We start from the raw sequence: 26,647 nt of genomic DNA, 5'->3' as shown, positions 1-26,647 counted from the left end.
GACAAATGGCTATCCTATAAAAAAAGTGTTTTTTTTGTTCTTTCTTTTCGTTACAATTGATCTAAATCGCTTATATTTTATAGCAAGTTTTGATTAGAAAATTTGTCACTATTTAAACTACATCGAGAAAAGGTAGTGTTCAAAGGTAGTTCATTTTAGGGGCTCCCCGCTAAAATAAATACTTTTAAATATGAATATTTATGCGATATACTCTTGCAAGTTGCATTCTTCCACTAAAGCTAAGTTGGTGATTTTTAACCTTAATATTTCGGACGGCTTTGTTCCTGCTGTGTGTGTTTGTGTTAAGTGCATTTTGCTAAAAAGAAGCGTGTAAAATTATTCAACATGCCTAATAAAAGAAACAACTAAAATCAAACAAAACGCGCTAACAATTTTGACGCAAAACAAATCGTTCTCTCAGAACGCGCAGTGTGCCACGTGCTTTGACGCCATTATGGCGTCTTAAAGTGACAGCAGTGCTGCCAAACCCAACGCTTTTGTGTGAGTGTTGAAAGGAAGACGACTAATTTGAAAAGTGTTCCACACATGCATTTTTAAGAAATATTTGTTAGATATGTAAGTTTGTACATTCACTTGATTTCGATTTATTTCTACTGGCTGATGAGAAAATTGGATTGGTGCACGTAATTGGTTACAAATTTACAGTGGGTTTGTACTAGAAAGAAAATGCATTCCTCTAACTGTACTCGATTGAAGATCGCCGGTGTGACCTTGCGTGCGCGGGACGGACCGATATTAAATTAGCGTTCATCAATGAAATCCATTCATCTCCACGTGCCCCTTTGTAAATATATAGATGTTTGTCTACTAAACAGAAACTGCTACCGTTTTCAGAGGTATTGTAGAGCAGTTGAAACCTTGTGTGTGTGTCTATCTTACATCTTGCACAGTGCCCGGATGATAATTACCCGGGGGGTCGAAAAAATAAGATCGAGCGAAAAATGGCGCGTTTCCCACGACCAACTACACCTCGGTGTCGTGCGTCTGAATGCGGACCTTCTTGACGCTGCCGTTGCGGGACAGCCGCGGCGATTGGTAGCCCGGGTTCTGGATGCCGAGCGTGTCGCTGCTGGGCGGTTTGGGCTTCTTCAGGCTGGACCGGAGCGGCGTGGCCGTAGTGCTGACCGTGCTCGAGCCCGTCATCGACGTCAGGGTGGTGTTCATCGACTGGACGCTACCCGAGGCCATGGTGGCGGTGCTGCCGCCGGTGTACGGCCGGCCGGACGAATCCGTCACGGAGATGCCTGGGGAAGGTGGGAAAACAACGTTATTGTTGAGCGATTTTGAGTTTAAAGTGCAAATCCTAGCAGGCTCAACCTCACATCATTGAATCTTGATTTGACAGCTGATTGAAACGGGTTGAAAATTATTTCCTGCTCGGGTTAACAAAAGTGAGATGTGAGCAGACTTTTGATAGAAGCAGGCGGAAGTTTTTGAACGAAATTTCAACTTCAATTGTCACGGACGAAAGTAAACAACAGACTTCAGTAACTGAACTGTAACTGTTTGAAATAAAAGTTTTCAGTGACAAACAGTGAATTGGCTGATTCACAAAGTGATACGTCCGGGAGAGATCCGGAAAAAGATCCGGCAGCAATTTGTATTGATTTGACGTTTGCTGAGGGTTCCGAAAAGTTTGGTTATGTTATTGCTTGCAAAAGACAATTGATTAGAACCGACAGAGAAACTCACCAACTCGACTGCCGCGGCCACCCCGCCCGTTGTCCCGGTAGCCCGGGTTGATGACGGTGGTCGGCGTGGACCTCCCGCTGCCGGCGATCGAAACCGTCGGCAGCATCGTTGGATCTCCGCCGGGTCGCCGGGCCAGGACGAGATCCAGCACTGCTGCCACGGCCAGGCAGAGCGAGAGTCCCACCACGACCAGCTGCAGGTAGAAGGACGCCCCGCGGGACACCTCGAACTGGCCGCGGCTGCTGTCGGCGGTGACCCCGAACAGGATGGCACCGACCAGGGCCAGCACGGCCCCGACCAGCGCCAGCAGCAGCTTCTGGACGACTAGAGTTGTGTATCGCATGACGATCTTGTCCCGGGACGAGATCATGGCGATCTGCAGGATGCACAGCACGCAGTACAGGCCGAACGCGACGCAGGCAAAGGTGGCCAGCAGGCCGGACGCGAAGATGGCATCTGGAATGGGGGGAAATTGGATTAGAAATGGGTCTTCTGGTAGAAACTGAATCTCTCTCTCGTACCGGATGGCTTAAAGTACGACACTCCGTTGCCGCACCGCTCCCTAAAGGTCAACTGGCGGCAGAGCTTCCACGGGCCAAAGTATCCCTGGTCTTCGAAGCCGGCTGCAACAAGAGAAGGAAAAAAAAATCCAACTTCAGATATTAATCCTTCCCACCGTGGTTGCGTGTCGCACTTACGTGTCCGGCTGCGGAACCGGCCCCACACCGGCAGCCCGACGGCGGTGGCACTCAGCGCGAAGCACGCAAATCCCAGACAGGTCACGATGGCAGCGTAAATACTGGGCGCGATTGGTGCCATAGCGCCTCAGCATTATTCCGGGATTTGTCGTCCTGTTGACGGGCTTGGACTTGCGGTGGACCACGCCTGCCGAACCTGCCGCGATAGGAAAAGGAAAGGATTAGCAAGTTAGAAGGTCACGAGTGCGGTTTTGATGAATAATTGAGCGTTCGAGTGGATTAGGTGGGAACCGGGAACGGTCAAAGGGCACACCACGCGCGAGCGTGACTGGTCTCCGGAGAAAGTTGGAGCCATAAACTACTTTCCAGCACACAATATAATGTAACACTTGTGTGATAGGTGCTTTGTCGTCAGTTGCACCCCTTTTTTCAGGAAGTGCAAACAGGTAGCACATGTAGAAGACAAATATTTAACTTTTGAATATTCAACACTGCATCGCCGACCCAAAAACGAAAAGAAGAATACGAGGAAGACGCGTCCAAAGTTGTCTCCCGAAACGGTTCCAAATGGAGAAGGGGCGTCCGTGTCACGCCCAACAAATTACACATGCTTGCCACCTTTCTTGGCGCGATCAACGACCGGCGTCGCTTCTAGGTTGACCTAGTCTCGCCAGCGGAGAAGCATTTATTAAATTTCTGGCGTGTCGTACGGGCGCGGTTGCGATTGCAGAAGAGTCAGCCACACCGCAATTGATGCGGTGTGGCGGCGACCACGTGTGCTTCTTCAATCGTTTGTTTTCGGGTGGGTATTCATAACAGCTTGTAATATTGGATTGGCCACGCCAAGCGAACCCGCCTCTATTGTGGCATGCATGTTTACGCAAGTAATTAAGAGCGGAGACATCGGTACTTCCGTAATTCAACAGCGTTACTAAATTGCTGGGGAAATATCACTCAGGCCCATGCAGCAAAAGTGAACTAAACTCATGGTTTGGCTTTGTTTTCGTAAGCGTGTAATGTTTTGACGTTTGGCAAATTCTCAAACTTATTGAGCAATTCTCTGAGATATCAAACAACGATTAAGTTTTACATTTTCGATTCAATTTTTACTTTCTCAGAAGTTTCTTTTTATGACCAAATCGGCCATTTTGCATCGTTACTAAAAGATTCGTTAGTTCGTGCGATCCATACAAACATGTGATCAAAATATTTAAAAATCTGTGTCTTGAAAATGGGCTTTCGATCTATTTCGATTTTGAGGCAAGGTTAAAATTAAATTTCGGAAAATAACTATGTTGAAGAAAAATTAGATTAAATCAAAAATATGTTTCTCGAAAATCCAAATTGTTTCTTTTTTTGGTATTGATATTCGGTCCAATTGTTGCTGACATGTTGGATGCTATTTTGTTAAGCCAGAGAAAACAAAGTTTTTCTTGTTTGTTTTTCGTTTGGAGGCTCTTTTTGTAGCAACTGTCTACAATGTTTTAAAGCAAAGTTATTGGACATTATCTGATTGTTTTTTGTCAAGCTTGGTTGTAAAATTTAGCTTAAATACACTCTTAAGTAATTATAACATTTCCAAATATTTTTGAAGTTTTTTTTTATTTAAAATAGGATTTAAAAAAGATTAGAACAGATTAAGTGAAAAGCGTGACATTAATTTTAAGCTTAAAAAATCACGATTTATTTATTTTTAATTGTTTAAGTTTTTTTTTAAATCATCGATTTCAAAAAAATATTTTCAATATTTTGTTGACATTTCTAGAGTTTTTTGAAAAAAGGTCTAGTAAACAGAAATTTTGTTTTTTTTTTATTTTGAAACCGCCATGAGTCACTAATTTGCACTAATTTAAAAAAATGGAAAACTGCGACTATTTTCAAAAAAGTTACCTAAAAATGGCTATAACTTGAAAACGGTGCACTTTATGAAAATTTCACTAAATTACTTTTTGATTGCCAATTTGATTTTACATCGAAAAATAAAGTTAATTTTTTTTTGCGATTTTTTGAAAATATTAGTGTTGATTCGAAAATTCATAACTCGGCCAAAGATTTTTTGCACAACCTGGAAATTTCTGAAAAGTTGGCAATTTATGCCCCCTAAAACATACCAAAACATAAAAAAATAAAAATTGTGTTTTTTTGCAAATCAAGTTTTAGTGACAAAAAGTTAAATTAAAAATCACCAATTTTTTTACCGTGTATAATTTTTGTTTTCAGTGTAGTCCTTATACATACCTACAACTTTGCCGAAGACACCAAATCGATCAAAAATTCCTTCAAAAGATACAGATTTTTGAATTTTCATATATCTTTTTTGTATGGACAGCTGCCAAATTTGTATGGAAAATTATATGGACAAACTAATGATGCAAAATGGCTTCTTTGGGCATACTGAAGGCACCAAAAAAGTTTCAGCCGGATTTAAAAATACAAAAATTAAAAATCTTAAAAAAAGATCGATTTCGTAGAGAACTGCTCATAGGTATTTAAAAACACCCTAAAAGCAAAAAAAAATGTTACACTCTAGAAAAAAAAGTAATTTTAAAAGGACAAATTTTGTTCTCAATGAAACATTTAGCCTTCTGGGTTATTGCAGATTCATCAAAATCGCCTTAAAATGACATGTCTCAATAGATGTTATCTGGGTGCTGAAAAGACAGAATGCGTAACTTGATTTTCGAAAGCTCCCCACTGCTCCTCACTAATACTACAGCACTACAGCTGTAAACATAAACAAAGTAGAAGGCTATGTTCAAGTTCAAGCGTGACATTTTTTTTTGCTTTGTTTTGAAACATTTCAGATCTGTTGATGTTGATGTTTTCGATGAAAAATTAAGTGCATCCCACTTTTTTCTTCGTATACTAAACGATGGGCGGCCAAAAGAGGCCCCTTTTTTGTTTTCCACGTGATGAAAAATTGTGTCAAAAGTGGGTGGAATTTCGTGAATCAGAAGAGCAACCGAATGGAAGTTCCGAGATTAGGTATCTTTGAAGTGCAGTGATAACATTGGAGCAAGATTATCCAATATTATTTGGCAGGTACCATTCATAGTCATTGATAATTCGTCGCTAACATTTCAATAGCATCATAAACATAGGTTTTGCGTGAGTCATAGCGATTTTGAAATGTTAGCAACGAATCATTTCAATCTCGATTTCAAATCTCTTCTTAAGATGTTTTGACTTCGAATACCTTAATAGCTCGACGCCAGCGACTTTTTTTATTCCGGACAAAATAAATTATAGATCGATCACAATACTTGCCACTTCTTTGTATTATTTTGCGAACAGTAAATTGGTTCCGCTTTGACAGTTCTAAATTGAGGCCGCTTTGCGGACAACTATTCTGCACCCAGGATGTTATCGTTGAGTAACGAAAAATGGCAGAATGTTGATTTTTTTTGCATTTTTTTTGATGAAAAATACTTTTTTCGGAATTCTGAGAATGCCTTCGAATCAGGCGTCCAATTTTACATCTCTTTGACACCAAACTTCCAAGCACCACCATTTCATGCTGCAAATAATTGGAAAACACGTATTTTTTCTAATGTTCGAAAATGGAAGGGGTCGTATCAAAAAATGGAGCTCGGATTCGTAATCAGGGTCAAAAATTACCCCTCAGGACAACGTTTCACGCAAATCGAAGAAAGGTTGGGACAACTGCTGTGTGTGTTGGCGGAGAATGGCCAATTTTTTAGATTTTCATGCAAAATACTGACAAATCAACTGTGATTCGATGAATCAACTGTGGTCTAGCATAACAAGCTGTCATTCAAGAAACTGTCAAGAAAAAGTGTGAGCTGAATTTTCAAAATTTATTTTAAAATTAAATTGCATAAATTTGCATCTTTTTCTTCATATATAAAGTATCATGGTGCTCAGAAAAATATGCTTTATCGGTGTGTTTAATAACTCAAAATGGCCTCTTTGGTCATAGATAAAGCCAAATAAAAAACATGTTATTAATAATTTGCTCCTGGGTGAAAGAATTGAACTTTTGGACAAAATAAAAACATCCTCGATTTTAAGACATCATCTATCAAGTCTGTTTATTTTTACCTTTTTAACTAATTTGTTAAATTTTGAAGCTATTTTATTAAACATCGCTTACATCGAAACGTCATTGAAGCCTATGCAGCAAAAGTCAATTCAACTCAGAGTTTTATTATTTTTCCCCAAGCGTGTAAAGATTTGACGTTTCGAAACGTCACACGCTTATTGAATAAAAAGTTAAAAATGAGGGTTTTGGGCAAATTTAGGTCAAACCAAACTGAAGTCTGGCAGAAATTTTGTTAAATTCTGAATTTATTCATGTGAATCACTGCTTATGCCAGGTTGAGAAAACAAATGAAAACGAAACTTTGGAGCGTTTGGGGGAACGGACCGATAAGGTCCCATGACGTCGACGCCCATCCGACGACGACGAGGGTTTGGTTTTTGTGGTTCACTGAAGGTGGTTTATGTTGTTAGGTGTTGTTTACCAAGTTAGGGGCAGGGTCGATGCATGATGACGAAATGTGCTAAAAATGAAAGTTTCCTCTTTGGTAATTGTTTGGACTGGGGGTTGGGCCCTCCGTCGTGATAGCGAATTGATACGGGTTGCTTTGAGTAATTAGTGATTCTCACTCAATAATGGTTTAGCGTGTGAGTCAGAAAATGGAGTTTTTTTTTAAACTATGATTTTGTTCTGAAAAAATCACATCAAAATAATTATTTTAAAATTCAATTCACTTTCAAAAATAACAATTTCAGACTATGAATATTTCCGAACACCAATCTGAATAGCTTCAAAACATTCCTACCCTAGAAGCATCTCGTGTACACGCTAATTAACATTCCTGAGGTGCAATAAAGTGAACTATCGAACTTGTCAATCATCGCACAAAACATGCGTTAAAAAGCCTGCTGGGATCGCGCTCATAGCGTTCCATTAGCCTGTCCCATTTTGAGGTCATGTCGGGGAATTTCAGGTGCTCACTTCTTAAATGATAGATTATGATGTTAGGAACAATGTTTTCTTAGACAAGAAAAAATAATAAAATACTTTCTCGCACCCCCTAGTCGATTTACTGAAAAAACTCATTTTTTTGAACAAATTTTCTAAAATCGCTTGGAATCAATACAAAAACTGTTTCGATCAGGTGTGTATTATCTTCAAACGATAGGTTTTTGTCCATAGATTAAGATGCACTATCAATATTGGACCAAAATTTAACTTTTTGGACTCTCCCAGGCGGATTTGTGTCGAAAAAATCGCATTTTTTCGAAACTTTTTTCAGAAATGTTCATTTAATTTAGGGTAGCCTATTTTTCCTAGTGAAACCAATACATGCAGCTTGTAGGAAATTTCATGGCGAACATTTTTCCCTCTGAGAAAATGCAATTTCGACACTCTAGAGCCGAGATATTTGAGTTTTAGTGAGGAAAAAAGTGCCAATTTTCAAAATTTCTCAGAATTCAGAAGCAGGGCCTACTAATTACACGATGTAGCAAGCATATGTCTCAAAGGTCAAGGTATGCTTTTTTATAGTAATTTTGACCGCTGAATCCAAATCTGAAATCAAATTTCGTGTAAACAGTGATGTTTTGGAGCTACACCCTTTTGGAATGTTATTTGCGTGTTTAAGAGGCAGTTTTTGTAAATATTACTCGGTTTGTTCTAGAGGTCGTATCGAGGTGCTCCGATTTGGATGAAACTTTCAGCGTTTGTTTGTCTATACATGAGATGAACTCATGCGAAATATGAGCCCTCGACGAAAAAGGGAAGTGGGGTAAAACGGGCATTGAAGTTTGAGGTCCAAAAACATAAAAAATCTTAAAATTGCTCGCATTTTAGTAAAACTTCATCAATTCAAAACTCTCTTAGATGCATTCGAAAGGTCTTTTGAAGCACTTCAAAATGAGCCATAGACATCCAGGATTGGTTTAACTTTTTCTCATAGCTTTTGCAAATTACTGTTGAAAATTGATTTTTTTAAAACCTCAAAATCTTTTTGCAACAGCCTCCAACACCCATACACTTTTAGTTCAAAAGTTAGGGAATTTCATGGACTATAAGCCTACGGTAATAACTTTTTGGCCAATCGCAGTTTTTCTCATAGTTTTTCAATTTTTCTATAAAAACATTTTACAACGTTAGTTATTGTCCCTACAGCATCCATAGCGGCACTTTTTAGTCTCAATTTTGTCATATTCGAAATCCTTGGAAAATTCAAACTTCAATGCCCGTTTTACCCCACTTCCCTCATCTCATGTATAGACAAACAAACGCTGAAAGTTTCATCCAAATCGGAGCACCTCGATACGACCTCTAGAACAAACCGAGTAATATTTACAAAAACTGCCTCTTAAACACGCAAATAACATTCCAAAAGGGTGTAGCTCCAAAACATCACTGTTTACACGAAATTTGATTTCAGATTTGGATTCAGCGGTCAAAATTACTATAAAAAAGCATACCTTGACCTTTGAGACATATGCTTGCTACATCGTGTAATTAGTAGGCCCTGCTTCTGAATTCTGAGAAATTTTGAAAATTGGCACTTTTTTCCTCACTAAAACTCAAATATCTCGGCTCTAGAGTGTCGAAATTGCATTTTCTCAGAGGGAAAAATGTTCGCCATGAAATTTCCTACAAGCTGCATGTATTGGTTTCACTGGGAAAAATAGGCTACCCTAAATTAAATGAACATTTCTGAAAAAAGTTTCGAAAAAATGCGATTTTTTCGACACAAATCCGCCTGGGAGAGTCCAAAAAGTTAAATTTTGGTCCAATATTGATAGTGCATCTTAATCTATGGACAAAAACCTATCGTTTGAAGATAATACATACCTGATCGAAACAGTTTTTGTATTGATTCCAAGCGATTTTAGAAAATTTGTTCAAAAAAGTGACTTTTTTCAGTAAATCGACTAGGGGGTGCGAGAAAGTATTTTATTATTTTTTCTTGTCTAAGAAAACATTGTTCCTAACATCATAATCTATCATTTAAGAAGTGAGCACTTGAAATTCCTCGACATGACCTCAAAATGGGACAGGCTAGTGTTCCATTCATTCACGGTTGAGGCGAAACGACAAACAGAACAAATCATAACTTTGGATTGTGTGCTGTCTTTTGCAGTCGAAATGCGTGTCAAGATTCTGTGATAAAGGTAAGATTTAGAGATTTTTTCTTTTAGATGTTTGTTTTTTGTTCTAGACAAATGAAAATGGTCTGTTTTTGCAAAGTTGTAAATTCCATTGAAAAAAATAATTTTGAAATTTGAAGAATTCCCACCTTTATTACGTCACCTTGAGCGCGTGCTACCTTGGCTACGTTAACCTAGTGCGTTACCTCCCATGGTACCCTTTAACGAACAAACACGCACAAAAACATGGGAGGCATAAAGGAGGGGAGGGTCGAGGTTGGGGTCACGGAAGCACGGTAGTGAGGGGCCATGCAACAGAGCACGAGATCGTTAAAGATAAATGCGCGTGACATAATCGTGGTGCAATGGGCACCGTGCTTTTTTTCTTTTCTTTTTTGAAAAGGTAAAAGCAAACCGAAAAATCAGCAAACTAAAAAAAATTTTTTTTTTGAGAATTAACATTGAAATTTTTAAACTACACGTTAATTTAATTTAGAACAAATGTTCGAATACGTTCAATTTGATCTTATTAAATTCACGTAATTTATGAACGAACCCTTCTAGCAGTGTCAAAGTCAGTGGTACACGACAAATCAGGGAAGATCGGAGAAAAGAAAAATAATAAAATAAACGATAGATTGCAGCATGCCGCGTGAACGATTTGATTACTTGACAATGACATTTTGATTGTTTTATTGCTTTTTGTGCCGCGAACGTCGCGTATTTCAACGTCGAGTACTGGAGAAAATTGTCTTTCAGCACGAATCGAAACCGAAAGGAATTGCACAATATTGGGTTTTGTTTCCAGATGGAGATGAGATGTTGATAAGTTTTTAAAAAAGGTTATTTTTTTTCGAGAGAAAGTTAAAAAACTAAATGCGCAGTTTAGAAGAAATGTGTAGATTTCGCAAAATAATTGTAATTTCACTCACAATAAAATGCAATTTGTTCTTCCTCTAATTGTATTGTTAACCATTCTGCCAGTCATTTCTACAACAAACCGGCACAATTTTCATGGTATTTGAGGGAAAATAAACGAAAGCAAGCACATAAACACACTGGAAAACATTGTACTGTAACGAATCAGACGAAACTCACTGTTGAGTTGCAATTTTTGATCGGTGAGTGTTAAATTGAAAAATAGAACACTGTACAAAAAAATTACCTTTCAGTTTCAGTTTTCCCTCACAAAAAACTTTCAATTTTTTTTCAAAAGGGTTTCAGATGTAGGTCTGTAAAAAAAAGTTTTCTGGGAGCACTGCTGCTTTACTTTTGAAAATTTTAGACTTTTTTTCTCTGCAGATATTTGCAACATTCTAATAAATTTAATATCTTCACCATTTTCTGACATTCTCAAAAACCTGAATTTTTAGGTTTTGTAAAAAAAACTTCAATGATTTTCTGACAGTTCATCGCACAATCTACGGGACAGCACCACATCAAACGCCCCCTCTCCCCCGTAACCGGTCCGTAAATCAGCCTCAGTTCTCTCGGTTCGGTTCAGCTATCCAGAAAAGAAAAAGAGAATCGGAATTACGGTATTAAATACCTGTGTACACCAGATTGTGTGAGTGTGTGTGTGCTCTCATAGAGGAGCAACAAAAGCAAATAAAAAATAATATAGTAACATTTGAAAAAAAAGCTCACTGCATCGGATCGTCATTTACGGGAATTCATCACCGAGTTGGCTTGGTTTGGAATGAACTGGCGATGATGGGGATAGATCAACTGGTTGTTTGCTTGATGTCACTGGAAAACAGTTTTTTATTGTGGTTTTGTTGGCTCGAGAGGAAGTTGAAGAGAAAGGTAAAATATTCTCTAATTAACCGAGTGCAGCTCGGGTTGGCACACTCTGTGCAGATTTTTAAATGCAGATTAGTTTTGCACTGTAATGAAGAAGTATTTTTGCTCTCTGTATTCCGATTATTTCGAACAAAAAAAAGATTAAGGTTCAAGTTATTCTCGGAATCATTTTGACTCGTGAACCAATCGATTTCATGAATAAAATTCATAAAATCGTGAATAAAAATTCATGAGTTTATGAATTTTATATTATTTCTAGAGCATATGGGTCATTCCAGGTCAACTGAGTACACTTTTGGACTCGACCTTCACCGATTTGAGGGAACGTTCATCTATCGATAGTTAACAGAAATCCCAAGTTTGGTGCTGATTGGACCATCTCTCTATTTTTGTCACCGCCCCGTTTTTTGACGATTTTCTAAAAAACTAGTTTTTCTTTGAATCATAACTTTGCAACTTTTTGAGCAAAAGACTTTCTACAGGTTGCATTTTATAGAAAATTATCCTAGGAATTCGATAAAATTAAAATTTTAACCCTTAAATGCCCACTTATATTATATTTCAACGTTTTAAGTATTAAAATTCAGTTTTGACCAATTCCTTATATTTTTATTTGTTTTATTTTATCACCATCGTGTTCCCCGGACAATTTTACATAATAATCAATGTAGACCTCAAACTAAAATGAACGGTTGGCGAGATACAGCGATTTTACCGAATAAAGTTTGGTTTTGCGCAGCAGTCGGAAGTACATGGTGTACTTTTCAACAAAAAGGGGTGAATCCCGCATAGTTCGGTTTTTATATGGGAGAAACTTATTTCGGAGTGAAAATTCATAGGACAGAGTGCAGCGCAAAATCAAACTTTCTTTTTCAGTAAAATCGCTGTATCTCGCCAACCGTTCATTTTAGTTTGAGGTCTACATTGATTGCTATGTAAAATTGTCCGGGGAACACGATGGTGATAAAATAAAACAAATAAAAATATAAGGAATTGGTCAAAACTGAATTTTAATACTTAATACGTTAAAATATAATATTAGTTAAAATTTTATTTTTGTTGGATACCTTGGAGAATTTTCTATAAAATGCCACCTTTAGAAAGTCTTTTGCTTAAATAGTTGCAAAGTTATGATTAAAAGAAAAACAAGTTTTTTAGAAAATCGTCAAAAAAGGGGACGGTGCCAAAAATAGAGGGATGGTTCAATCAGCACCAAACTTGGGATTTCTGTTAACTATCGATAGATGAACGTTCCCTCCAAGTTTGGTCCAAATCGGTGAAGGTCGAGTCCAAAGGTGTACTCAGTTAACCTGGAATGACCCATATATTAATTTTTCTGTATGACGTTGATAGAAATGCTTAAAACCCATTTCTGACTGATTCTTTCAAGGACAACATGTTTTCGATGGACCACCTATGGTCCGCTTGGAACGAGCTGTCAAGTAGGACATTTTCTGTCAAGAAGGATCGCGAAGTATTTTTTTAAATTGATTTAAAATTACAAGTTAAATCCTTTGATACTAACGTTGAAAACAATGCAAAAACTACCAACAAAGTATTGAATTTTCAATATTGACAATATTTTTGGAAAGGGTAAACGGGACGACATTTCTTAAGAAACATAACCAAAAATCTTTAACTTGACAGTTCTATTTTTACACGTTGCCTAACAATTAGCCAACTTCATGAATAATTCAACCCGCGCGCGAAAGTGTTATTTCTGCTCCAACTGTCACCGCAAGCCCAAAATCACCAACGCGAAAAATACCGAAACGTCTCGCACTTGTCCCCGGAGATGGACACTCGAACCACCAGGTTCAAGCGTGCACGTCATTCGGCCATCCATTTCGCGCCCTCTGCTGCCGTGGCCAAATAAAGAGCAACCCCCGAGTGGTCTGAGCTGAGTCAGAGAGCGAGAGTACCCTTGTGGGAAGCAAAATAAAAACGAATTAAACAAAACGAAAGAAGCCGTGATCCACTGAACTTGTAATAGGGCTTGACTGACGACGGAACCGGCCAGCACCGTGACCGTCATTCATTGAGCACCACCAGGGACAGATTAGACCCCTCCCTAGGAGGGGGTAACCAATTTCAAACAATCATGAACTTCCAATGAGAGTGTAGATTTGACGTCTTCAAGAAGTGTCGCCAATTTTGAGTTTAGAAAAGCTGTCAAATCAAATGTTTGGTCGATGCACACTAAACCGAACCTCCCCTAATCCCGATAAAGAGTTGGGCGCATCCCATTAAAGGGAGCAAGGGGAGGAGGAGTGCCATAGCGTGCCAACGAGAGGTGTAGTAAATAGAACAATTAATTATCGTCCGCGTGAGCGTGGAATTGGAGGGCACCGACAAAACAACAAGGGCAAAAAAGAAGAAAAAAAAAGCTAGATAGACATACCCACTAATATACGCTAAAACCAAACTAGCGAGTCACTTTCGCGCTCGCTGGACTTTCTGCAATCTTCCCTTCGATCTAGTAACCTAGTTGTGGCGCCCCTTCTTGCACGTTAAATAAAAATAAAAGCAACATAAAAGAAAAGAGTAAAAAACCTTTCGCTCGTCGTCTTCGTTGGCGTCCATCACAGAAGGCCAAGAGCCGGTTGAAGGAGAAAGGTAACCATTGTGTAGGTATTGTGCATTACAAACTTAATTGCGGAAAACTCGCGACCTTATGCCATAGTTTAGCAGAAGAAGACGAGGTAAGCAAAAAACTCACTTTTCAGAGCGCGCGCGGAATTTGCGCCTCTTCCCAGCAATTACGACAAGCTCGGGGCTCCGCCGACTCTCTAAACAACTTCCGCTCTCAATTAGAGGCGATCCCAGCAAAACCGGTGCTACTCTGCGGTGATTGACTTTCGGGCGTCGATCGAAGCAGTCGTCGTCGTCGCGAAAAAAAAGTCAAACTGTCACTTGCGCGAATGCATGTTTGTTCACTTTGATGTTTTGGGCGTGTTTACGTTAAACTTTTTTGATTTTTTTTCCTTCCTTTTTTCTATAATCGGATTTGGGCAGCCAAAATTAGCGTCACACGCGAGCGTTGGTGCGGAATTTTTCGCCAGCACGACGGCCGTGGCAGCATTTTTCTATCACAGCTGGATTTGGGAGTTATTTTCGGGGGTGGGTCGCGCACGGTCACGCACGCACATGTTGGATAGGGTTGCCAGCGGAGGGTGATTTTCAAAACTTTATTGCTATGCTTTCCCTGGATCACGGGATCTTTGTATTTTATACATCTTTCATCAGCTAAAATATCTGTTTCAGCTGCATTTGCTCTTTACAATTTTTTCAAATGTCGATTCAAAAACGCCCAACTTTATCTCAACTTCCAGTATTTCTTTATAGAAATTGTTTTTTTCCATCTAAAATGAAGCTATTGTTTTTTTCTTCAAATTTCATGAATAAAAGAATGACAACAATGTCAGATGATTTTTTACCTTTTTATCTCATAAGGCTAGTATGCAGATCGGAAGGAAAGGGGTCAAGAAACAGCTTTACGAACAGCGGAACAAAGGAGAGGGAGAGATTTCTTGGGGCTTTTCTTCACCCTCTCTGACTTGCTTGCGCTGCCGCTGCTGCCCATTTGATTTTTTTCTTGACCGGTTCCTTCCGAAGTGCGTATACCGCTATACATAAAAATATGTCTGTTTTGATCAACTAAATCAACAATGATTTATTTTGGATAATCAAATCATGGCAAAAAAATCCTGTGTCTTTTCTAACTTTTTACATCAAATTCGAGTTCTGCAACCCCATTTTATTAAAATTGGAATGCTTGATTGCCTTTTTCATTACCAAATGCCTCTTTTAATATTTTGTCACCGCAATTTTGGTCGTCTTTCAAAAGGGTATGTCAAAATCAGTGATTTTTTTCGGTGAGGGCGGGCAAACTTCAACATTTTATTCTGGATTCTGAAACATTCTAAATTATACATTTTTTTGTGCTGAACTCTTACCAGAACCGCCAAAAATTTCCACTAAATTAGAATTTTCAAAAACTAACAATTGCAGGTTGAGGGAAAAATATTTGAAAAATTTCGTGAAATAAACTGATCTGATGATTTTTTTTCCTCATATTTTGAACCGAGCCACGTAGCCCAGTGGTAACGCTTCCGTCTCGTAAGCGGTACATCGGGATTCAAATCCCGGCTCGGACCAACACAACTGGTGATCTTTTCCCTTCTGGAATCGATTGCTTAGTAAAGGGAAGGGGCTTAGGGAGGCGACCTTAAAATGTTAACATTATTAACCTTAACATGTTAACATTAAGTTGAGAATGAAACTGCCACTGAATCCGCTTTGTAAATGCCAGCCCCGATACTCTTCAAGGGTGTTCCCCTCAGGAACTGGGAAAGATTTACTTACATATTTTGAATGCTAAAAAAAAATATGTACTGCAAAACGGGGTGACTTTGATAGCTGGGGAGTTTGATAGGTTTGAAATTTTTCAGCAAATTGAATACGTGCGGAATGCTTTCGAATGATACTGCCTATGGTAGAAGAGTGTTCAAAGTACTTCAAACAGAAGTTTTCATATTTTTTTTTAAATTTTAAATATTTAGTTAACTATAGTTAAGGAAATGTTGATGAATAGCATAATTTTATTTTTTTGAAAGTATCATGATTTTCTCAATGAACATGAAAAAAACATGAAAACGTAAATAATTTTTGGATTCTTTGGGCAATTTTCCACTAGGAGAAAGTAAAATTAGTTTGTAAATAATAAGTATAATGTGTTTTTAAAACATTATTCAAAAAAAAAATCTCCAAATTGACATGCATTTTCAGTTGAACAAATCACATATAAAATGTGAAAACTTTTGATTCATGCTTCATATTCATAAATAAATAATTTATAAACAAAATGAAATTTAAACGAATTTCAAGCATAATTTTGACTTTTTACCCAAATTTTACCTGAAATGTATATGTTGAAAAAGCTTGTAAACTTAGTTAATCAAATATAAACATTGATTTTTTTTTGTTGAAAACTATATAATGATGGTGATGGTACATTTGACGTAAAAAAAAGTTTGAACACCTTAAATCTGATTTTAACCAGAAAAATTATGACTTTCAAAGTCACACCGGAGTTCAAAATAAGAAATTTCAACTCAACTTTTTGTTCAAGCAGCATTAAAAAAACTTTTTTTCAAAAAACAGCCCTACCCGAGTAGGCACATGTTTTAAAAATTATAATCTTGACAAAAATCTCAACAGTTTAAAAATATTCCAAAAATAAATTAAAATCCACCCCAGTTTACGGTACTGCTCACTTGCAAAATTTCTTAATTATTAAACAGAATCGAAAAACCCAAAAAAAAAAATCATTTTTTTTTTCAAATTATTTTAGTTCTTAAAATATGAATGAATGTAAATACAGTCCAGACTCGATTAGGGGAAAGTGGGACTAGTGTAACAAGCTAAGGAAATCCTCGTAATAATCCATAAAAAACGTTTTTCATAACCACCTTATTCCAGGTCTTGACTAAGATTTTGATAGAAAAAGTTTTTGAAAAATCCTGTTTTTAATGTAAACAATTGATTTTAAAAATTTTGATTTTCCGTACGTTCTTCTCAACTAATGGGTCAAGACGAACAACCCGTTGGGGCAAGAGGAACAATTCATGTAACAACATGTCAATTTGCTAACAAGTGAACTGTTATCACTTAGATACATCAGATTAGAAACGTTTCAATCTTTAATTTTTAGATTAAATAATAATATTTTACTAAAAATTGATCGTTTTTACGAAAAAAATATTACCCAGATGAAAAAAAGGAAATTTTAAAAATATCACAATATTTTGCATGGACAATTTTCTTTTAACAATTGTTTATCAGTTTTTAAGTATTTTTATGTATTTTTTCCCAATGAAATATGTTGTTGCAGCAATTCGTATTTTTTCCATACTAAAAATCCATATGGTACACTTGCCCCACCTGAACAAGATTTTTTTTAAACTCTCAACAAAAATAACTAAAAGTTAAATCATACTTTATAAAAGGTGCAAGTCATTGGTAGGGACACTACTGATCTAGGAAAAATAGCATTTTGATAAAATGAGCCTTAAAACGAATCCTAAACCTTATTTTGTACTTTCCAAATATTATAAGAAAACAAAGGTTTAGAGAAAAACTTAATAAAATCTTACGCCCCGTGGCGTTTACGTCGTTTTGGCGGATATGTAATAGTAGAATCAGTTAATTGCATTGCTAGCAACAATTCCTCATACTGGAAATAATCGAAATTGTAAAAATTACGGCCTTTCGAGCGATTGTTCCTCTTGCCCCATATGGTCGTCTTGCCCCACCTTCCCCTATCCGAAGTTTCGATTATCCGAATGGTTAGTATGGGACTTTGGATAATCGAATTAAGAATTTTTTAAATCCAAAATCGCGGTCAAAAGGCCAAAATCGTATTTTTTATTTTCTTACTTCAAACATCAAATTCAAGCTCTGCCACCCCATTTTAGTCAAATTCAAATGGTTAATTGCCTGTAAAATAAAAAAAAAGATTTTTTAAAAAATTGAACATCGCCATTTTTGCCGCCATTTTGGATTTAAGAACTCTAAATCACATCATACAAAAGCTCAACATTAAAAAATAAGGCAACGAAAAAACATTTTTTTTTCGTGATTCGATTATCCGAATTGAAATTTTGCCAAGGCCTTTGGATAATCGAGTCTGGAATGTACTCACATATTTTTTTCGAGTTCTTGTGCGCTTATGATCATAATTATGGTTAGTGCATTTTCACGATTACGCGGATGGTGTGAAATTTGAAAATTTTCGTAAAATCCCATGAAATCTAACAAAATTATACCAATTCAATTATTATTTAATCAAGAAAAACTTTTTGCGTAAATTATACTAGTTTTAGGAACATAATATAAACTATTGGAAGAATTAAATGGAAAACAAACATTGAAAAATGTTACAACATTTATCAAGTAGTGCTACGCATACCTGAAAGAAGTAAATTAAAAACAGTCAAGTTGAAAATAGCTTCGAAACTCTCAAGAATTATAAAAGAAATCAGAAGACTAAAACTTGGACTGTTGAAGATTATATGAAGATAATTTCTCGAATTTATTTCAAAAACACCCAACAAGTAAAAACAAATGTTTATAGGGCCTATAAAAGAAACTCCAGATTTCTAAAATAAAAAAAGGATTTTTTTGAGTCCCAAAAATTTCACGAAATTTGATGATTTGGTGGAAAAAAGTGTTTATCTTAGCTCGTGACTAAAAAGTACAAAGAAATTTCTATAGTTTCTCTTTCTATAAAAAAATCTATAAGTAACACGTTAAAAATTGGTGTTGAAAAAAATATAGATCAATAATTTTTATAATTTTAACATTTTAACATTTTAACAATTTCCACGATCCCTGAAATTCGGTGTTTTGGAGTCTCCGTGAAAATTGCAATTTTGGAGCTTGCAAAATCACTAAGCTTAAATGAAAAGCAATAGCTCACAGAAAATTGTCTTAAAAGAATTCAAAATAACACGTTTCAATTACCTAAGGCTGGTACAAATATGTTTGAACGTTTCTGTCCCCCTCTTACGACATCGGCTCGAAAAATCAGGGGGCAAAAATTATGTTTCAAAAAAAGCATCAGAATTTTAATGGAAATTTAAGTGTTAAGTCAGCTGAAATCAACATAAAATGCATTCCGCTGTGTTTAGAATCATTTTCAGCATGTTTTGGTTTGTTCAAAAATCTCTTCAATTTATGAAAAGTTTCGATGTACAGTACCGCAAACATTTTTTTTTCGTTAAATTTTTCTTTTCGTCAAATTTTATATTTTTAGAAAACTAATGATTGCAAAACAACAGATCTAGTGCAAAATACATTTTAAAACACTGTTTCCTTCAAATATTGAGGCTATGACTTGTTATTTCACCGGCTACGATACACCGATTTAGAATGACCGAGTGTCAACCACCTTGAGTACGTGCAATACCTTGTATCGAGAATTTACTCAATATTCAATTAGACAAGTTAATTCCCATATTGGTGTCCAATCAAGCTAAACTGCAGCTGTCTAAGCACGTTGAAACATTTGGAAGAAGTCGAGTGTTGTCACTCAATAAACGCTGGACGCAAGCCAGTTTCCTTTTCCAATTTTTTTTTTCGAGTCATGAAATCACGTGTTTTCCCATATTTAGTGCAGCACAGCAACAAATTAATGTGAGCCGCTCTAATTAGGCGTTGGGTAACATTTGATTAATCACTAAAATAAGACGCTTTTATCTCAGCTGGCAACCCTACCCAAATTAAAACGAAGCCCGTTTTACGGTGCCATGCTGACTACTGGCAACGCGATAATCGCGCGCGCATTCCGTCGCGTTTCACCTTAATTTGATTGTCGCGCGCGCGTTGCCTCCTACGCCGCTGTAGCACACGTTGCCGCCTACTACGTCGTCGTCGTTCTTCTTCTTCTTCTCCAGCAAACTTCCGATTCCGATGATGATTCGGTTGTTAACTTTCCGGCATCCAAATCGAGGAAATTATCGCTGAAATTAGGCACGAGATGCAATCGCCTACTGCGTCAAATTTCCTCATCATCTCTCTCCGTCTCTCCCCTTGGCGGGGAGGGAAAACTTATTAAGGTGAAGCGGTTCCCCGTGGAAAATCTTCACCGCTTGCTGCTATTCTTTTCCGCTCGGTTGTTGTCACAAAACACAAAGAAGACTCTTGTTTACTTCGGACCGTAACTATAGCAAGTTGTGCAGGAGGTGTCCCCCCTCCCGCGCCGTTCCAGGTGGGGCCGCCCTCCACCGAATGTGGGCCAACGACGACGACGCCGTCCCTCGTTGATTGAGCAAATATGCAAATTACGAAACACACACGCTTATTCACGGGAATGTTCACATACTGCGTTACTGCAAGGTAAGGGCGCGCGCGCGCGCTTCCAGGCGTGCAACCGTAGTAGGCCGCGCACGAGGCTCAAGGTGGTGGAAGTGGCCGAGAGGTGCACAAACGTCACGGGAGAACGAATCTGGAACTAATTGCGGCGACGAATGAGTTGGAGAGCGTTCGCGCGATCCAACGGGGAAAAAAGTGGTTCTGTCTCGGCCGACGGTGGAAAGCCAACTAAATCATTCATAACAACAAACCGACGCTGGAACTGGTATTTCTGGATTTCGTCGGCGGTGGCTCTCTTCTCTCAATACGGTTATGTTTACTATCACTACCGCTATTTGGGCGCGATTCAGAAGAAGGTTGTATGTGTGGAGTAGAGGATTTGGAGTTCATAATGCAACAATATTTTTGTTTATTTCTTTTCGAAACTCGTTTAACTGCTCGGTTGAGCAAATTTGGACAAATTAATCAAATTTTCAATTAAAAAAATGTATTTTAATATTCAAAAATGCTCAGCATCCCTTACACTTATGCCAACAAAAACAAAGCTCAACTCACAGCTGTCTGCGTACACCGAATGAGTAGCGTCTCGTTAAGTATACACGTTTGAGCAATCTAGCAACCTGCTCGCGGGAGTTCCATCGCGGTGAGAATGTTGTTTTCACGTTACCATGGTACTCGGTGTCGGTGGTTGGGTGGTTGTGTGAGGTGGGAACCAAGGTGTCCATGTATGGGCTGACGGGATCGTAGTAGTCGCGCGGTATTTCGCAACCTCTCAAATTCCAGAGGGGCCCGCACATGGCGGCGCTTTCGTGCGGTCAGCTGCGATTGAAATCGCGTGAAATGTTTCACGTGAAAAAAATCTCAAACAATTCGTGAGTATTTTCTTTTTTTATCAATTTTTGTAGAAATTTACTAGACTCTTGACTAGACTAAATCTTTATTAGGATTTTTTATGACTGCATAATTGATTTTTTCCAAATTTGTTACATACAAATCAGAGGGATGTACATATAAGACAAAAGATATAAGGTTATAAGTTCGAAAGTGAGAAAATGATAAAAAGTTATTAAAAAAGTTCAAAAGCAGCATTTCATAAAAAATATTTCTGGGATGAAAGTTATATGTTTAAGAATTATATTTTTACATTTTTTTTTTTTGTTGCATTAAAATTTGTGCATTTAAAACCATTTCTTTGAGTTCTTTAATATTTATTCATTCAAAATATGTTTTTTTCCTTTTTGTAATTTTCTCTATAAGATTAATGAAAAACAATCTAAATTGGAACATATTTCCTAATATATTTTATATTCTCTCAAACCAACTTTTTCTTATTTCTGTATTTTTTCTTTGAGTTTTACATTCTTTCAAAATTTTCTATTCTTGTTTAAAAATTTATGTGAGTTTTTTTTCAATTCAAGCATATTTTCATTCTTTCAAATTAAATTATACTTATTTCAGTATTTGTTGCAAACATGAGCAGAGTTTTAAAAAGTTTTATTTAAGGGGTTACATACATGTATATCGGCAAAAAAGGCAAGGGTAAGTATGAGCACACACTTCAACTTTTTTTAAAATTCTTTTTTCATGGCATTAAAATATACATTTTCACCTACTAACAAAACAAATTTGAAGATATTTGGTTGCATCATTGCCGAGTTATAGCAATTTCAAGTTATCAGTTTCAAAAAACGGGTGCCACGATATCTTAACACTGCCTTGACAAAATCGGCTCAAAATTTTGGTGAAGACTCGTTAAACCTATCCCGTGTGCATGACGAAGCCCGATTTTCAAAAAGATTATTTAAAAAAAAAGATAAAAAATATTTTTGTATTTTTCATATAAAATGGGTGCTGAATAGTGGTTCGCAAAACGGCCTCAATTTTGAACTGTCAAAGTGGAACCAATTTACTGTTCGCCAAAAATAGAGAGTATTGTTATCGATCATTACATTTTTTTTTCATGAAATGGGTGGCTTTTGAGGACCTGGAGTTTAAGTCAAGAAATCTTGAGAAAGTTGAAGGCGAGATCTTTTTTTTTATAATTATAAATGGAAGTTGTTTATGGTCGATGCGGTTGTATCCATCCAGAAGCTGTCTTTATTGTTTGATTCCATTTGAAAACCTACTGGTTTAGTGAAAATCTTCTCTGTTTGTTGGATCAGCTTCGCTAGAATTAGCGAAGTTTTTTCGCTGGACTAGGAAAAGCTGCAGGATTCCAAAAACAGCCAGGGAATCTAACCAAGACATCGCAGAAAGACACTCTCGCCACAGTTCTCAATCACCCGTAAAAACGAAAAACCTTTTCAAATTGAAAACACACACAATTTTCCAGCCAAAAATGACAAAAACTAGACAAAGTAAAACAAATTCTACTGATAATAATAAAAGCTCATTTATCAGTATGAAAAAAGTCATGCTTGTGCTTGAGCAGCCTCCTACTTTGTAGATGTAAACAAAGTGGGATCATTCGAAAATCACGTTACGCATTCTCTTTATTCATCACCCAGCATATAAAATACCGTTAGTTTTCGATTTTTGTATTTTTTTAAAAAGCAAATTTTAAAAATTGGGCTTCGTCATGCACTCGGGATACATCTTGAGAGTCTTCACTTCAAATTTCAGCCAATTTGGTCCATCCCATCTCGAGATATCGTGGCACCCGTAAAACAACTCGGGGTGTAGAGAAAAATGCCAACAAAGTTTGACAGCCCGCTTTGCGCATGGCAAAATTTTGAGCTTAAATCGTCTCTTACTCAGTTTAATCATGAAATATCTTCATGAAACTTTCAAGAGGGATTAATAATCATCTTTTCAGTGGATTTAACAAATATTCTGTAATATAAAATTTTGTGATTTTCTACATGTATGTAACCCCTTAAATAAGTTGAATTCGAACATATTTCAAATACCGTATTATTCTTTTGAAATAATTTATTCTTGTTTTATGTTTCTTGTGTTTTTTCCGCTATTTTTAACAAAAGCAGTCCATTTATAATGAAAAAAAAAATAGTATTTTGTTAAAAAATTCCTCAATGTTATTATGTTTTTTTTTTTAAAAAAAAGGGTCCTGATTGCTCCAAAAAGACTCATTCACTCGCGATCACAAATCGAACGCGACGAAAAACTGCTCTGACCGCTTCCTATTATTTGTCAATTCCATATCGATTGCGACTGAATACTCTCTCTTTGCTCTCGCTCACACTCCATTCGGGTAGTACACACTGAAGATCAGAATTACACCAAAAAGCGTTAAATCCAACCATTTTCGCACAAGACCACGCTTGAACCATCGCACCGAGTAAACAGCCCGGAACACATTGGCTGGATTCTGGCCAAAAACGCATCCAATGTGTAACTTTTGATTAAGCGGTAGCCGCCTGGTGGCAAAAATCGGAAGCTCATGAATAGCGGGAATACTGTGCTGCCACCTGTTGGAGAATGGACTATTTTTTTTTGCTTTTATTTTCATTTAGATGATTTAAATTAGACTGGATTTTTGTATTTTATTCAAACAAAGAATTAAATATAATTTTAAATTTATAATACATAACAGTTTGTCACTGATATCGTCGCTGTGCTTGGTGTTTGTTGACGAAAAGGAAGACTCGCGCTCGTGGTTAACCTCCCGTTTGTTGGTCAGTTGGACACTTTCTTCCAGGCAAAGTTGCGATCCGGGCGCGAGCCGTGGGCCGGGTGTGACGTAACTCTGAACCCGTCTTCAGCAACCGATCTTCAGCAAAGAAAGCAGCTTGCTGCTAGACACGATTTGAAGAATATTGTGCATCGCCTACAGGCTTATCTTGCGGATCGGCTTCGACGAGTACGTGCAGCAGCACAGGATTGTGCACCTCAACGCCGCGTTCCAAGTCACGAACCTGAAACGGAACCAACGTCAGCAAGTTCACAAAATATTGTTTACTGAAATCTAACCAGCGGTCCCTTCAACTCGCCGCCAAAGTTGCACGAGTTGTGCATGTCCAAGTCACGTACTACCATCGGGAAATTCTTGGCGAGTTCACGCGTCGGAACCAGCACCAGCAGCAGACTTTCCCCAAACCAATTTGAGCAGAACTAACCATGTCCATCCAATTAGTTGACCCTTAGCGTGATTGGCAGCGAGCGGGGAAACCCAGCTTGATGATGTCGTTGGTAGCCGCACGGCAGCTCTGGAATGAAAGTAAAACCTTACTTAGAATCTCCCATCAATATGAAATAAATTCAAACCTAACTTCATCGCCCACTTTCCATGCTCTGAATCTTCTGGTACTTCCGTCGATTCGGATGCGTTAACCTTTCTTCGGTTCCGCTTCTCGCCACGCCTCGCCCTCCGACTCCGGGACGCCAAGCTGCCGTTATCGAAGAGGCCTCGTCCCCGATGCATCGTCATCGATTCATACGCTGAGACCACAAGTCCTCTGACTTATTCGGGATTAGCGCTTGCCCCCATCGTTCCAGCAGCTGCTACACTTTTTCTTCTTCCGCTACTCGAACCGCTTCTTCCACTCGTCCAGCTGTTCGTTATGACAGCCCAGGCTGTCCACGTAATGCTGGCAGTTCTCTCTTCATTTCGACTCTACGATGATGCCGCGAGGCGGCGGACGCCACATCCCGATGTTGATCAGGTTAGTCCAAACCTTCATCCAGGTCGCGACCTTGACTTACAGATCCAGTAAGTAAGGAGCTCGGTGCCGGTGGTGGAACTGCACGTTCACGATCCTTCCCAGCACTCTTCAACCGGTCCTGTTCGCGCCGTCTCTCTCGACACCGGGTCAACGCTTCCTCCTGTCCACGAAGATCGTCCAGCCGAAGATCCGGAGAACGCTCCGTTCTTCAAACAACGGTGGCCGGAGCATTACGACAGCGAGCAACCGGTTCCGGCGATTTTATCTTGAGCAATTCTCGACCTCGGGAAGATCCCCGTGGTGACATCGCGACTTCGGCGAGCGATTCTTCCGCGACGAATTCTTCTCCTTAATCGCCAACTCGCGCTTCCCGTTCCTTCTAGCGAACCCGCTCCCGCATCAACCACAGCTGCTAGCATGTCCTTCTCCACCGCGGTCACCTACTTCACGGTGCCAACTTTCCCCCCAGGCGACACATCCCGCACATTCCCCAGGTGGCTCGTCTCCCGCGGACTGGACCTGCTCACCCGGATCTACGTTACGTGCCCCTCGCAACCTTCTTCGTCACGATCCGCTTCATTCCATCCACCGACGCCTTCTTCACATGCTTCTTTATCAGCTTGATCTTTCTTCGCCACCTGCGTCATCCGAGCTGGAACTCGAACTCGGACCGTGTCGCCTTTTTTTCGTCGCCGCCGCGAGGACGAGTCCGTGACGAACTGCTTAAGCTGGAATTCGTGCCCGAGTCGGATAAATCAGAACCGCTCTTCTGGAGCTATCCGAGTTGGACGAAGAGCGACGGTGCGAAATGGGCAGTTTGTGCACGGGAACGATTTGCTGGAAATAAGTAAAATAAAAATTAAGGTTTCTACAAGGGTTTCTATTTCATTCCATTTTTGTCCAAAACAAACTTACCTTCTTTACCAGCGTCAGCACAGGATGGTTCTTCGTGTCAGTGGCCACAAGTCGTATTTCCAGTCCGGAAGACAAATTTTATCGAGCCTCCATTTTCTGTGGAAAAGGAAAAAAAAAATGACCTCGGAAAACGCACTTTTTGTCCATTAATACCGGCTCCCCGATAGAACAAACGGCACCGCCGTAAGCTCTAAACTTCCGCAAAGGAACTTACCACATTTGTGTGCCAGTTTTACACGAAATAATTGAAATAAAATCACAAATATTCCACTAGCAAACAAACCGCATGTTTTTTTTTCGCTCATGTTTGTTTCTAAGTCCCAGACTAGTGGCGACACCCAACGGCAACTTTGATGAATCAGGCAAAAGGACAGTTTACACATTGGATGGATTTTCGAGCAAAAACCAGCGCAATGTGTAGAATCGACACATCGATTTCAAAACAATACGGTGTACACATCCAATGTGTCGGATCGACACATTTTGGTCGTAATTTTTATCTTCAGTGCAGCGAATGATTCAGAGAGACCAATTGCGTTATGTCGCTCAAAGCTGAGTCGAAATAGTTTGCGATCGGCTTTGTTTTGATCATTTGTTAAACTGCTTAAAATCAAAATGTATTGCAATTTTGTAGATAACACAAAATCAAAGACACATTTGAAAGCAGTTTCCACCTTGCCAAATAGAAATTTACGGCAAACTCGTCAAAAATGTGTGAAGAATGAGACTAACTGCATTTTTGTTCTGAATTTTTGATCGAAAACTTATCTAGAACTTAACCCAATAATGATCAATTTTGAGATTGACGTTTATTTTTAGCAAGAATACCTTTTTTGAAAAATTCGTGTTTCCAAAAACGGGATGGCACTGTAGGTTCTTATACAGAGCGCA

General features: G+C 38.4%; 1 protein-coding gene and 1 long non-coding RNA gene across 6 annotated transcripts; both read right to left on the bottom strand.

Annotated features, from left to right (window-relative positions):
* Positions 1–543: 543 nt before the first annotated feature.
* On the bottom strand, positions 544–20,393 carry LOC120432252 (uncharacterized). 5 transcript variants are annotated; one of them, XM_039597427.2, is made up of 6 exons: positions 19,707–20,392; positions 14,065–14,440; positions 2,412–2,607; positions 2,235–2,336; positions 1,714–2,169; positions 544–1,265 (listed from the first exon to the last, which is right to left on the bottom strand). In XM_039597427.2, the coding sequence occupies exons 3-6, from the start codon at positions 2,530–2,532 to the stop codon at positions 985–987; spliced, it is 960 nt and encodes a 319-aa protein (XP_039453361.1). In that variant the 5' UTR covers positions 2,533–2,607; positions 14,065–14,440; positions 19,707–20,392; the 3' UTR covers positions 544–984. The 5 variants fall into 5 exon arrangements, with proteins under 5 accessions (XP_039453361.1, XP_052566707.1, XP_039453364.1 ...); XM_052710747.1 differs by having other exon boundaries at positions 14,065–14,340; XM_039597430.2 differs by lacking the exon at positions 14,065–14,440 and having other exon boundaries at positions 19,623–20,393.
* Positions 20,394–23,444: 3,051 nt separating this feature from the next.
* Positions 23,445–26,277, bottom strand: LOC120432211 (uncharacterized). Its single transcript, XR_005608037.2, has 5 exons — positions 25,971–26,277; positions 25,757–25,852; positions 24,449–25,678; positions 24,150–24,385; positions 23,445–24,094 (listed from the first exon to the last, which is right to left on the bottom strand). It is a non-coding gene; the product is annotated as an uncharacterized LOC120432211 (long non-coding RNA).
* Between the last annotated feature and the right edge of the window lie 370 nt (positions 26,278–26,647).

This window comes from Culex pipiens, chromosome 1, assembly GCF_016801865.2.
Source record: "Culex pipiens pallens isolate TS chromosome 1, TS_CPP_V2, whole genome shotgun sequence".
NCBI lineage: Eukaryota > Metazoa > Arthropoda > Insecta > Diptera > Culicidae > Culex > Culex pipiens.
Note: the sequence above shows the minus strand (reverse complement) of the source record. Positions and strands in the feature narration are given on the sequence as shown.

Bases quoted from the DNA above. Each gene is read 5' to 3' on its own strand.
- LOC120432252 (XM_039597430.2), bottom strand. From the start codon at position 2,532: ATGGCACCAATCGCGCCCAGTATTTACGCTGCCATCGTGACCTGTCTG. The intron at 2,337-2,411 runs GTAAGTGCGACA...CTCTTGTTGCAG, and splicing joins CCGGTTCCGCAGCCGGACAC to CCGGCTTCGAAGACCAGGGA. The intron at 2,170-2,234 runs GTACGAGAGAGA...CCCCCATTCCAG, and splicing joins GTCGTACTTTAAGCCATCCG to ATGCCATCTTCGCGTCCGGC.